This window comes from Trichosurus vulpecula, chromosome 4 (genome assembly GCF_011100635.1).
Source record: "Trichosurus vulpecula isolate mTriVul1 chromosome 4, mTriVul1.pri, whole genome shotgun sequence".
NCBI lineage: Eukaryota > Metazoa > Chordata > Mammalia > Diprotodontia > Phalangeridae > Trichosurus > Trichosurus vulpecula.
The window spans coordinates 109,480,359-109,493,083 of NC_050576.1; the positions used below are offsets into that span (position 1 = coordinate 109,480,359).

Genomic DNA, 12,725 nt, shown 5'->3' on the forward strand with positions numbered 1-12,725 from the left:
AGAATACCCCGGAAAGTCTAAAAAGGTGTTTCGCAGTCTTCAGAGGCAGAAGACCCGAGATCAAGCCCTGCCTCTAAGTTTGGGCAGATCACTCTGAAATGATTCAGCTGCTTCGTCGAGAGCAAGACGATCTACAGACTATGCAGCATCTTTCTAAGGAAGCTTCCCCCCACACTCCAGAAGAGCCCGGGCTCGGAATAAAGATCAAGTACCGAAACGTGCTGCTCAAACTTCAGCGAGCCGGGCAAGCCAAGTCAATCAGTGCCAGCTTCTGGTTGGCCGGGTCTCTTCCGAGAGAGAGCCAATGGAATGAGAGCAGACGCCCTGCGAGCCAATCACAGCCGCCCCCGCCAGGAGCCCAGGCGGGGGAGGGAGGGTGACAAAAAGGAAGAGTCTGTGGTTTGGCCTCGCGCCAGGTGCAGCCTAAATTTAAGTGAGGCGCCAGTGAGTGTCAGAGGACTCGGAGCATCACCTCTCTCACCCGTCCAGTCCTCGGGTTCAAACCGCGAGACCTCGCCCTGGCAAGCAGCATGAGTGCCGCTCCGCTGCTCTGGGGCTTGTTGGCTTTCCTCACGCCGGGCGCCTGCGGTGAGTAAGGAGGGTACAAATAACCGCGACGGGTAGGGGGCTGCTTCGGGGAGCTAGCCAGCTGCTGAGGAAGAGAGGCGACGCCCGTGGCGTCCTCAGCGCGCATGCCCCGACCCCCGCGCCCCCACCCCACACCCCCTCAGGGATTGCACCACGTGGGTCTCCCCCGCCCTCCCCGCAGACTTCGTTACTGCTTCTTCTCCCTGTCTCCCCCAAAGGCAGAACCGGGAGCCCCGGGGAGTAGCAGTTAGGTGCGGTGAGGCGGAGTGAGGAGCGCTCAAAAGAGGTATGGGCTGCCCCAGGAGGGTGTACCCCCGAAAAAAACGTGGAGGGAGGACCGCTAGTCTGGAGTGCTTTGGGGTCTGTTGGATCTGACAGCCCCAGGCGCCTCTTCCAGCTCAGACTCCCCTTCACTGAATTAAGGGGTTTGCTTAGAGCATTGGAGTTGGGATTCTGACATCCCGTGGCTTAGGGTTAGCGTCCTGTCTCGAAGTCATCACTCAGTTTGCGTCCCTCATCACTGTGTTTCTGTGACTATACTACGCCTCTCTTAGCCCTTAGTGTAGGTAGTTTTTCTCTCCAACTTTGACTTCTTGCTCCTTAGTCCCTGATGAAGGAGGAAGTATTTGCCTCAGAATTTTGATCTGATCATCCATTGGGGTGGAGAGTGAAAAATGAAGTTTTAAACCGCAAATATTTGGAATTAGAAATCAAAGAGTATGATTCTCTCAGCGTTGCACTTCTTTAATCGTACACTCCGTATTAGATGGCCTCATTCAGCTTTTGCTAAAAATATTTCTGATATTATTCTAATTTGAATGACAATTCAAGAATTTATCAAGTGCATTGTAAAAGTGAAAATTTCCTGGTTTTGTAATAAGGGTTGTTCTTCACTAGTGTCAGACTCTTCTGTGACCCCATTTGAGGTTTTCCTGGCAAAGATACTTGCCATTTCCTTCTCCAGCTCATTTTACAGAGGAAGGAACTGAGGCAGAATTAAGTGACTTGCCCAGGGTCACACAGCTACAAAAATGTCACCAAATTTAAACTCAGAAAAATGAGTCTTCCTGACTTCAGGCAGGGCACTCTATCCCCTGGGCCATCTGGCTGACCTGCTTGTAGTTAGGCAATATTAATTTATTGCATTATTTCAGGAGTAGTAATAAGGGCTTAGATGAGGATGGTATAACTTTAAGAATGTTGGAGGAAATAAATAGGAGAGATTGTGGCTGTAGAAATGGTAGGACTTAATTAAGCAAACCAGTTATTGAGGTGTAGTGGTATACCGTACTTGATATGAAGTGGAACCAGCATTTGCCTCTGAATATCCCTTCATCGATTTCTATCTTCTTTGTTGACACGTCTTCCTCCAGTCCCTTGATTTGTGGGTAATTCCCCAAGATTCTTAACTTAGGCTTCTTTTCTCTCTTTATACTTATTCCCTTGGAGGATTTACCCAGACAAAACATATATAGCAGCGTTCATTCAGTAATATACTAGGGACTTTAGCTACCCTGCCTGTGCAGATGACTCCCAAATCTACGTCTCAATCTTGAACTTCTCACCTGTGTTCCATAACTCATATATAGTAATTTCTGGCTATATACAGTGCATCGTAACTGGAAAGTGAAATTCAGCCTGTCCAAAATGTAAATCATGATCTTCCCTTTCCTTACAGACCCCAGGAAATAGTATTGGACTAGGTGTTAGGTTTTCAACCTAACCTACTGGCTGCAAGACCTCCAGCAAAGCATCCCCAATCCAGCATGCCTGCCTTAAGATAGAGTGCTGAGATGTGCCTATAAATGTATTTGTCTCCAGTCTCTCCATTCTCCTATGTCAAATAGTATTGTCAGGTTGATCTTCCTTTAGAACAATCAAAACAATAAGGCAACTTCAACAATACTCATGATATTCCCTTGCTCTAGAATTTGCAATAATTCCCTACAGATCCCTGTATCTACAGGCTAACATCCTATCATCTTGTAGAGGCAGCTGGTGGAGCAGCTGTAGGAGTACTAAGCTTGGAATCAGGAAGACATGAGCTTAAATCCAGCCTCGGCTACTTACGAGCTGTGCAATGTTGGGCAAGTCACTCCACTTCTGCCTACCTCAATTTCCTCATCTGTAAAATGGATCCAATAATAACATCTACCTCCAAGGGTTGTTGTGAGGATAAGATGACATAATATTTGTAAAGGGCTTTGCAAACCTCTGCCGGGTATCATCATCACTTTAAGCCATCACATAATCACAAAGCCATCCTTTATTTCCTACTGTTTCCAACATATCCTCTGCTTTAATCTGGTTGGTCTCCCTTATACACATGCCTAGAATGCCTTCCTCCTCCTTTTTCTTCATGCCACTATCTCAAGTCCTGCCTCATCTATGATGAGTCTTTATTTATACAGTTTATGCAGCCTAAACTAATCTTCCCTTTCTATGGCACTTAGAGGCAGTGCTCTACTGTTAGGCAGTGTGTTCTAGTGAATAGAGTTCTGAACTTGGAGTTAGAAAAACCTAGGTTGGAATCTGCCCCTGAACCTTATTAACTTTGTGACTGTGGGCATGTCACTTAATCTCTGAGCCACTGTTAACTTCCCTAATAATACCTTCAGTGTCTACCTCACGGAGTTCTTCTGGGAGCTTAAATGGGATATTAAGTAATTTGGAAAATATATAGTATTGTGTGAATATTGTAATTACTAGTCTTTCATCTACATGACTTTGGGAAAATCACTTTAGTCAGGCAACAATTATTAAGCACCTACTATGTGCCAAGCACTGTGCTAAGTACTGGGGGTGCAAAGAAAGGCCAGACTATGGTCCCTTTCCTCAAGAACTCCCAGTGTAATGAAGTAGACAATATGCAAACATCTGTGTACATATGATATGTTTATAGTGTAAATGAGACATACTCTCAGAGGACAAACATGAGGGGCTGGGAAGAGGGGATGAGAGTGAGGAGAAGGAAAGTCTCAGTTTCTTCCTCTGTAAAACAGAAGCTAGATTAGATGATTCCTTCTAGTCCTTAATGTTCTGTGACTTTGAAATTACTTCAGGGAAATAAATATTTAAGAGATAGATAGATATAGATATATAACATATTGTGTATATATATATATGTGTATATATATGTATATATGGAGAGAGAGAGAGAGAGAGAGAGAGAGAGAGTCAGGTCTTTTTCTGGGAGTCACTGTGGGTTTCTTTATTTACCCCTCCCCAATAATCCAGTGAAAAGAGATTAAAGTAAATATTAAGGAGACACTGACATAAGAAGGCAATAGGTCAGCTGAGTCACATGAATAGAAAAGATGAGGGATAGTACCATCACTTTGCTTTGCGTGATTGACTTAACTGCATGGGAAGGAGAAGCAACCAATCTCCAGCAAGGCAGCAGGCTGGACATGGGAAATTGAAGAAGGTCATAGAACTAGAGTGAATATGAATCTGGCTCCCATTAGTGAAACTTTACTATTAGAGAGGTCTTTTCTCTCCTCCTGTGAAAGGGAAGATTGAAAAAGGAAATTGCACAAGTGTGAATTTTAAATTCTCCTCAGGTACTCATGATGATTAATGAAAGTATTTCTGGTCTTGGTCTACTGCCTTTAATACTTTCAGATTTCTTTGGTGGAAAAGAAAGTGGTGGTGTGAGAAGGCGGAAAAAGGTTTAGGTTTTTGCTATTCAAATATATCGCTATTCTAGGAGGGCTTCACATATAGTACCTAGGTGCTTTCCTTCTCAGGTCACTGTTAGATTTGGTAGAACTAATGATTACTTTTACTCTATGACAAATTTGTTCAAGGCCTGGGCCCAGCTTTGTCCTTTTGAGTTGAGGTCCCTCCAAGAAATGCCTATGAGAATAATTTTCTTGCTTGTAACTCATTGCAGATAACAAGTCTCCTAGTCTGTTTCCAAGGCTTAGGGACCTAGGGAAGTTATTGCAAAAGAGTCAGGCCAGTAGTGCTCCAAACAAGTGGCTTTTATTATGGCACATTTTTTTTTGTTGGTCATGAGTCATGTGGGTTCATGCATAAATCTCCACTTCCTGGGTCTTTGAGGTCAGAGTGCTAGATCTTTAGGGCCCTCAATGGTATCTTAGGACAGAGTGCTAGGGACCTTGGAGCCTTTGAGAAGGTCTTGGTCTAAGCATTACTGTAACCCCAATGGTTGCTGCTGCTCTCTTTCACTTCCAAGGTCCATTGTGGGTTTCTGACTACCCTGGGGTTTTCTTGGGGTAGCCCTTTGGTGTTTCTGGTCACTCTGGGAGACTTCCTTTCTTTGTGTGACTTTTCTGTTGGTCCCCCTTTCCTATTTCCTGTAGTCTTCTGGCTGAATTTTAGTTCAGAGTTTGTTTGTTTTTTAATACAGTAACAGCAAAATTATTTTTTTTATTTTTTTTTTATTTTTAGTTTACAACACTCAGCTCTACACAACTTTGAGTTCCAGCTTTTCTTCCCTCCGTTCCCCCTCCCCTCCCCAAGGCGGCATGGAATCCCATATAACTTCCACGTATAACTTTGCATTGAATCAATTTACACACTAGTCAAGTTATAGAAAAGAATTGTGATCAATGAAATGAATTGTGAGAAAGAAGAAACAGGACCAAAAAAAAACCAACCCAAAAACAAAAACAAAAGAGAGAAAAAGAGGAAAAATAGCGGGGAGTGGCGGCGGGGAAGGCTAGCATGAAGTATGCCTCAATCTGCATTCATACATCATAGTTCTTTCTCTGGATGTAGATAGCATTCTCCATCATGAGTCCTTTGGAGTTGTCTCTGTACCTTGTGTTGCTGAGAAGAGTGAAGTCCGTCAGGGTTGGTCCTCACAGAATCCATATATCTGTGGTTGTGTATAATGTTCTCTCGGCTCTGCTCCGCTCACTCAGCATTATGTCATGTAGGTTTTTCCAGGTTGTTATGAAGTCCGCATCATCCCCATTTCTTATAGCACAATAGTATTCCATTACCTTCATATACCACAGCTTGTTCAACCATTCCCCAATTGATGGGCATCCCTTTGATTTCCAATCCTTAGCTACCACAAAAAGAGCCGCTATAAATATTTTTGTACATATGGGTCCTTTTCACGCTTGTGTGATCTCTTTGGGATACAACCCTAGAAGTGGTATTGCTGGATCAAAGGGTATGAACATTTTTATAGCCCTTTGGGCATAGTTCCAAACTGCTCTCCAAAATGGCTGGATCAGTTCACAACTCCACCAGCAATGTAACAATGTTCCAATTTTCCCACATCCTCTCCAGCATTTATCATTTTCCTATTTTGTTATTTTAGCCAATCTGACAGGAGAGATGTGGTATCTAAGAGTTGTTTTGATTTGCATTTCTCTATAATATTTCTTGGTGTTTTCAGTTTGGAATCTCTTTCAGGGGGTGATCGGTGAATTCTTTCAATGACTATTTTGCCCTCTGGTTCTAGGACCTCTGGGCAGTTGTCTTTGATAATTTCTTCGAAGATACTGTCAAGGCTCTTTTTTTTCATGGTGGAATTCCAGTAAACCAATAACTCTTAAATTGTCTCTCCTGGATCTATTTTCCAGGTCAGTTGTTTTCCCAATCAGATATTTCACATTTTTTTCTATTTTTTCATTCTTTACATTTTGTTTCACTACTTCTTGATGCATCATAGATGTATTAGCTTCCACTTGCCCAACTCTAATTTTTAATGAGTTAGTGTCTTCATTTTGCTTTTCAGTCTCCTTTTCCAGTTGGTTGATTTTACCTCTCAGGGTGTCATTTTCTCTATTTAGATTCTGAATCTCCATAGCCATTTCGCCAATCTTATTCTTTAGGGACTTGATTTCATCAGTGGATTTTTTTCCATTTTTTCCATTTTTTCTTTTACCTCCCTAATTTGGTTTTTAAAATCCTCCTTTAGCTCTTCCAGCAATGCTTTTTGGACTGGAGACCAGTTCACATTACCTTTTGAGGTATCAGATGTATCTATAGAGTCATTGCTATCCTCTTCCAAATTAGTATTTTGATCATGCCTGTCTCCATAAAATGAATCAATGGTCCTCAGTTTTTTTGTGTTCTTCTTCATTTTGGATAGCCTTTTCCTGGCTTTACAATAAATTTCTGCCTTTAGGGCTCAGGGCTCTCTGTCCCAGCTTTCTTATTCTGGGGATTGTGAGTCTAGTTGTTGTTGGCTTTGTGAATTATAGCCTTCACTTTCCTGAGGTGTGGGGAAGGGATTCTGGCTCCCTGATGTCTCTTTCCCTAGGGTTGCTCTCCAGCACTGTTGCTCTTCAGCAATGGTCTCAGTTCTTTATTGTTTGAGCTGGTGTGGGCGCTTCCCCTGGGAAAGCAAGATTACGTCTGGTCTCCTGGTGTTGACCCCTGCTGGCTCTGCCCCTCTGGGACTAATGAACTTCTACTATTTGGCCACTGAAGCCCCACTTCTATCTCCTCTGTTCCAGCATTCTTTTTTTCCGAGGAATTCTCTGGGTGAGGGGAGAAGGGATTAGAGCCGTTTACCTGGCCATTATGTCTCCCGGAAGTTCAAGAATCCCGTTTCATACCTTTGGGCTGCAAGCCTCAGGAATTGATGTTTCACGCCGGTGGCATTTCGCTGCCTCTGGTGCGCTGCCGTCCTGTGTTGGGAGGCCTGGGGATCTCTGCCGGTTTTGGGTGCCCAGCTTTCTCCCAGCCTGTCTCCCACGTGGGTTTCCCAGCCGGCCGCTTCCGCTTTGGTGCTGTCTGGAGCAGCTCTGCAGGCCAAGCACTCTCCAAGCCTACAGATTCATTCCTTCAGCCTTTCAGACTCTCCTGGCTTGGAAATTTGCCCCACTCAGACTGCTCTCGGTTTCTAACTCTCTCAAATCTGCTCAAATTCACTTTTTTATAGGAATCTGACAGACCTTGTGAGAGAGCTCCGGTAAGACGCTGTTTTCATGCGGCCATCTTGCCTCCACCCCACTATTATGGCACATTTGAACTCTCACAAGGGAAAATATAAGGCTTGCACCGAGGCACTAAATTAAAAGAACAGAGGCAGCCAGAAGATACAGTGGACAGAGTGCTGGGCCTGGAGTCAGGAAGACTTGAGTTCAAAGTCAGCCACAGAATCTTACTAGTTGTGTGACACTGAGAAAATCACTTAACCTTATCTGCCTCAGTTTCCTCAACTGTAAAATGGGGAAAATAATAGTGCCCACCCTCCAGGATTGTTGGGAAGATCAAATGAGATAGTACAAAGGGCTTAGCACAGTGCCTGGCACATAGTGAGTGCTTAATAAAAGGCCGTTTCCTTCCATCATTCCTTCCTTCCTTCCTGGCACCCTAAATGCCAGGGACATGCAGAAATAGGGGCGAGGAAGAAAGATTCAAAGAAAAAAGATATAACCAATTCTCTATCCCCAGAGGAAGAGTAGCAGTAACTGTTACAATGGTCTTTAAGCTTTGTCAAGAAGGATAAAGGGGGTCATTGGTGAGTTGGGTAAGAAGGTGCCTTAGAACTTGGCACACCCGGATTCTACTAAGCTCTTATCACTCTTTTTTTTCAATGGATATGATACATAAGTCCTTCCTCACCTTGATCCCAGAGCAGCTCACACACAGTTCATGGATTTTATAGGGAAACAATGGGTTCTTACTTAGGTGTGACTGGGAGAGATATTGGGGAAAGGATAGTGAGGCCCCATCAGTGCAGGCGTAGGTCTTGAAAGTTCCCAGAAAAGGACAAAGTGAGGGGGGAAGGGATGGAACGTTAAGCAATAGGGATGTATGTGTCTAGAAGAGAGAAAACTTGCTGCAAAGTGAGCCTTGTGGATCTCAGAAAAAAAAAATTTATATTGCCACATAAGATTTAGTTATTTCTTAAAGACACCATATTAACTTAGTGCCTGTTAGTAGATATTTTCTGAACTCTCATAGGAGGCATAGTATTGTACAAGGTGTGTAAAAACTGTAAAGTGACAGGTTTGGCAACAGAGGAAGCACTTAATAAATGCTCGCTGACTCCCTTTGCTCAATGAGCTCATATCTTAATGATTCTAAAGAGAAATTGAGCCTGAAGATGTGGTCTGCCTGGGATGTAGCATGTAAGTTCCATAAAGCAATTTTAAAAGTGAGTTCATTATTGAGCTACCAAGTTTATGGGGCTTTTTTCCTTTTCAGAGGTCATATTGCTATTTTAGAAAGCCACCTCTAAACTTTGATTGGTTCAGAGGACACTGGAGTCAAGCCTGAACCTTCTTCAGTTACATTAATGCTTTATAGTTTACGAGTCGGTAATACATTTTCTAGTTTGATCTTCACAGCAACCCTGTAAAGCAGGTACCCCAAGTATTGTTATCCTCATTTTAAAGATGGGAAAATGAAACCCAAGCACATGCTTATGATCCTGCCAAAGGCAGGATCTCAACCCCAAAATTTTCTGACTTCAAGCCTTATCTCTATCCACTATGCCATATTACATATTACATGGATAGACTTAAAAATATTCATATAGCTGCCTATACTTCTTCAATAGGGTCTATCCCTAAATGGACTTGAATTTCTCAGTTTGCTTTAAAATCTTTACTTATAGCCTTCTTCACATTAGTTACTAGGATGATGGTTTCCTAGGTAAATTTTTCTCCATATCATATTCCCATTCCAGAGCTTAAAGCTATTCAAATAATTAGTAAAGGAGAATTAGAAATGGAAAGCTTAGTCCTTCAACTTGAAGAAGCTAACAAGCATTGATGGACATGTTGTCTTGGTCTCTAGGTCAATGTCACTCCCCACCACGGTTACATTTTGCAGTACCAAAACATAACTCCAAGTCTGTGTTTGACATTGGATATTCTTTGACTTATGAATGCCGTCCTGGATACGTGACAAAAAGATTTCACATCATCTGCCTTGCGAACTCAACATGGTCAAGTGTAAATGATGACGTGTGTAAACGTGAGTAACCATAGATGTGATACATCTATCAATGCATATATATGAATTAAATTTTTCAAATTGCAAATAGATGTGTAGTTTGAGTTTCCCCAAAGTCCTTAGACCAGTGCATATATTAAGATGAAAGTTTCAGTTAGTAGGTTTATGTTGCTCAGAGGCCTTTGAGTACCAAGATTTAGTAGGTTTCAAGAATGAGGCTGAGTTCGGTTAAGTTACTATCCCATCCCATTGTTTGAATTTCTGGATCAGAAGGTTCAGTTTTTGCCTAATAGAGATGAGGTTTGAGAAGGACATTGAATTCTTTTGCCTTTTTTGCTTAGGGTGCTTTCATTGGAGATTGGTGCTCCTGGCTTCTTGATATGCCCCTCCTTTGCCCCAGATTGACCTCTGGCCTGTTCTCTGTTTACTGTGTAGGAGGAAGTTACTTCAAGGTAACAGGGCATTTTCACCGATTAGTGAAGCTACAACTGTGAAGGACAGCTCTTAATAGTTCCCTTGCTCTAGACACAGAAAATTCAACAAGCTCGGTGTGGGAATGATATAGTATATCTGGTCATGAGTAACATTTTTTCATTCATGCTCAGAGATTCATACAGTGAGTTTTTAAATGGTAGTTTAACTATTAACTGATCATTTGGACATCAGGTAGATTTTGTCAAAATGCGGAAACTTTATAGCAATCAGAACTGAATAGGCTGTCTGGTCATCAAGCAACATTCAAGCTGAAACTTTGGATAGAAATGAAGACACTCAGCCCCAAATCTTGCTTCTTTCTTATAGGCAGATCATGTGGGACTCCTGCAGATCTCCTCAATGGACAGATGGAAATAACAGGCCTCGAGTTTGGTTCAACAATTAAATATTCTTGCAGTGATGGGTATGTTTTTAGTCATCATCTACTGGAAGTATAAGAATTAGAAAAAAGCAAAGCCCTTATCCCATAATCTTGGAGGCATGAACTGTTGGCATCTGACAATTTTGAAAATGTAGAAAAGGAGATAAATGATTTAAAACTTTATCTCTGTGACCTTTTCTTGCCAAGACAACTTTTCAATGTTCTCTAGTAGGGGGATTCTTAACTCTTTTTTAGTTACCTAGATCCCTTTGATAGTCCGATGAAGTCTTTGGACCCCTTCTCAAAATAAGGTTTTTAAAATGCATAAAATCAAACACATTACAAAAGAAACCAATTATACTGAGGTAGTTATAAAAAATTTTAACAAGTTCACAGACCCCTTCTGCTATAGAAGGAAGAAAATATTTCACGTTAGGCTATAGTCTTAAAGTAGTTAGGAATGCCTTAGTTGTTCCTAATGACCTTGAGCCTTTTGAGCCTTCCCTGGATTGAGTCCGTTTTTATTATTAAATTTTATTCTATTTTCAATTAACAAACTTATTTTTCCTCTTACTTTCCTCTACCCCACTGGAAAAAAAAACAAAAACAAAACTCATACAACAAATATACCGTCGGGCAAAATAAATTTCCTTATTGGGCCATGTCCAAACGTGTATCATTCTGCATAGTGAATACATGACTTCTAGGTGGGCAACATTGTTCATTTTCAGTCCTCTGGACTCATTGTTGATCGTTGTATTGATGAGAGATCTTAAATATTTAAAGCTATTCAATTTTACAGTGTTCTTGTCTTTGTATAAATTGTTCTCCACATTCTGCTCACTTCACTCTGTATCAATTCATACCAGTCTTCCTTGGTTTCTCTGAAACCATCCTTTTTGTAATTTCGTATGGCACAGTAGTTTTACACTATATTCACATATCATAATTTATTCAGCCATTCCCCAGGTGATTGGCACCTCCTCACATCCTAGTTTTTGTCACCACTGAAAGAACTGTTCTAAATATTTTTGTACATAAAGTACTTTTCTTCTTTCTTTGTTGTTCATGGGGCATAAGGTCTACTAGTAACAGCTGTGTCAAAGAGTTGGCACAATTTAGTGACTTTGGAGGCACAATTTTGTCGGGCCAGTTTTGATGAAGCTCTTTTTTCATATTATAATCCATCAGAACTAGAAGCCAATTCTGTTCTAAATTGTGATCTCATTAGGGAAGTTGCATATTTATGCTGAGTGCTACCTCGGCTTGGAGTGATCATTTCACATATACTTTCTAGGTACCGACTTGTTGGCCACTCAGTCAACCAGTGCATCCTCTCAGGAAATACTGTCATTTGGGACAAGAAGGCACCTCTGTGTGAACGTAAGTAAAAACAATCTCCGTTTAGTTTGTTCCATTATACTTGGTTCCTTATGCGTGGAAATGAAAAAGGATGTACATACATCAAAGTCGACTCACAATGGAGGCCTTATTTATTCTCTGCCCCTGAGATACAGAGCTGCATTCTCCTCGGGATGCTCTCTTTTTTCTTGCTTATTCCCCACCCACAAGAAATATCATGGGGCCAAATGAAAGCTCAAAAATTAGTCAAGTTAAATGATGCCAGCTTTATTCCATCCTGAAAGCATGACTGACCAGAAGGTGATCTGACATTTGTTCTGTAGCTTAAGAAGTGACCTGTTCATTTGCTACCTTTCTAATGGGGGGGAGAAGGTAGACAGTGGCCAGCATACTGTATATTTTAATTGAAAAAAGGTAGAAAAGCAACTATGTGATATATAATGTGAGACAAATTGAAATTTTGTTTTGAAAGGAAAAAGATGAAATCCCCAAGGGACATTCTCTGTTCTCTCTCCAGCTATTCGTTGTGGGCTACCTCCAGCCATTCCCAATGGAAGATATAAAACCACTATGGAATATTTTTCCTATGGCATGGTGGTATCCTATGAATGTAACACTGGGCCAAGAGGGGAAAAGCTATATGACCTGGTGGGTAATAAAACATTATACTGCACTAGCAACAACAATAAAGATGGCATCTGGAATAGTCCTCCACCTCGATGTATTACTGCAGCCATGTGCAAGACCCCAGTAATTGCCAATGGAAGAAGGGTGTCAGGCTTCAGACGTGTCTACTCATTAAATGATGCTGTGGAGTTGGAGTGTAACCCTGGCTTTACCATGAAGGGAAGCAAAATAGTTCGCTGCCAGATTAACAGCCAGTGGGAGCCTGCATTGCCGCTGTGCTTCAGGGGTGAGTTTGCTAAAGCCTTTGGGAATTTTGGAGTGAGGTGAGCTTCTTGGGCTGGGGAATAGAGATAATCTTCAGACCAGGAGGAATGAGAAGTGAGCAAGATGGATGGAT

At 41.9% G+C, this 12,725-nt stretch overlaps 1 protein-coding gene across 11 annotated transcripts in view; it reads left to right on the forward strand.

Moving 5' to 3' along the window:
• The first annotated feature begins 477 nt into the window (after window positions 1-477).
• The window catches only part of LOC118846649 (complement receptor type 2-like), a 50,975-nt gene continuing 38,727 nt past the window's right edge, over window positions 478-12,725 (forward strand). For 10 of the 11 annotated variants that reach the window (XM_036755405.1, XM_036755407.1, XM_036755410.1 and 7 more), the window contains exons 1-5: window positions 478-588; window positions 9,325-9,504; window positions 10,285-10,381; window positions 11,637-11,722; window positions 12,219-12,614. In XM_036755405.1, coding sequence (XP_036611300.1) covers window positions 531-588; window positions 9,325-9,504; window positions 10,285-10,381; window positions 11,637-11,722; window positions 12,219-12,614 — 817 coding nt within the window. In that variant the 5' untranslated portion in view covers window positions 478-530. Of the gene's footprint in view, window positions 589-9,324; window positions 9,505-10,284; window positions 10,382-11,636; window positions 11,723-12,218; window positions 12,615-12,725 lie in introns of those variants that run through there. The other variant, XM_036755414.1, reaches the window with a different exon arrangement.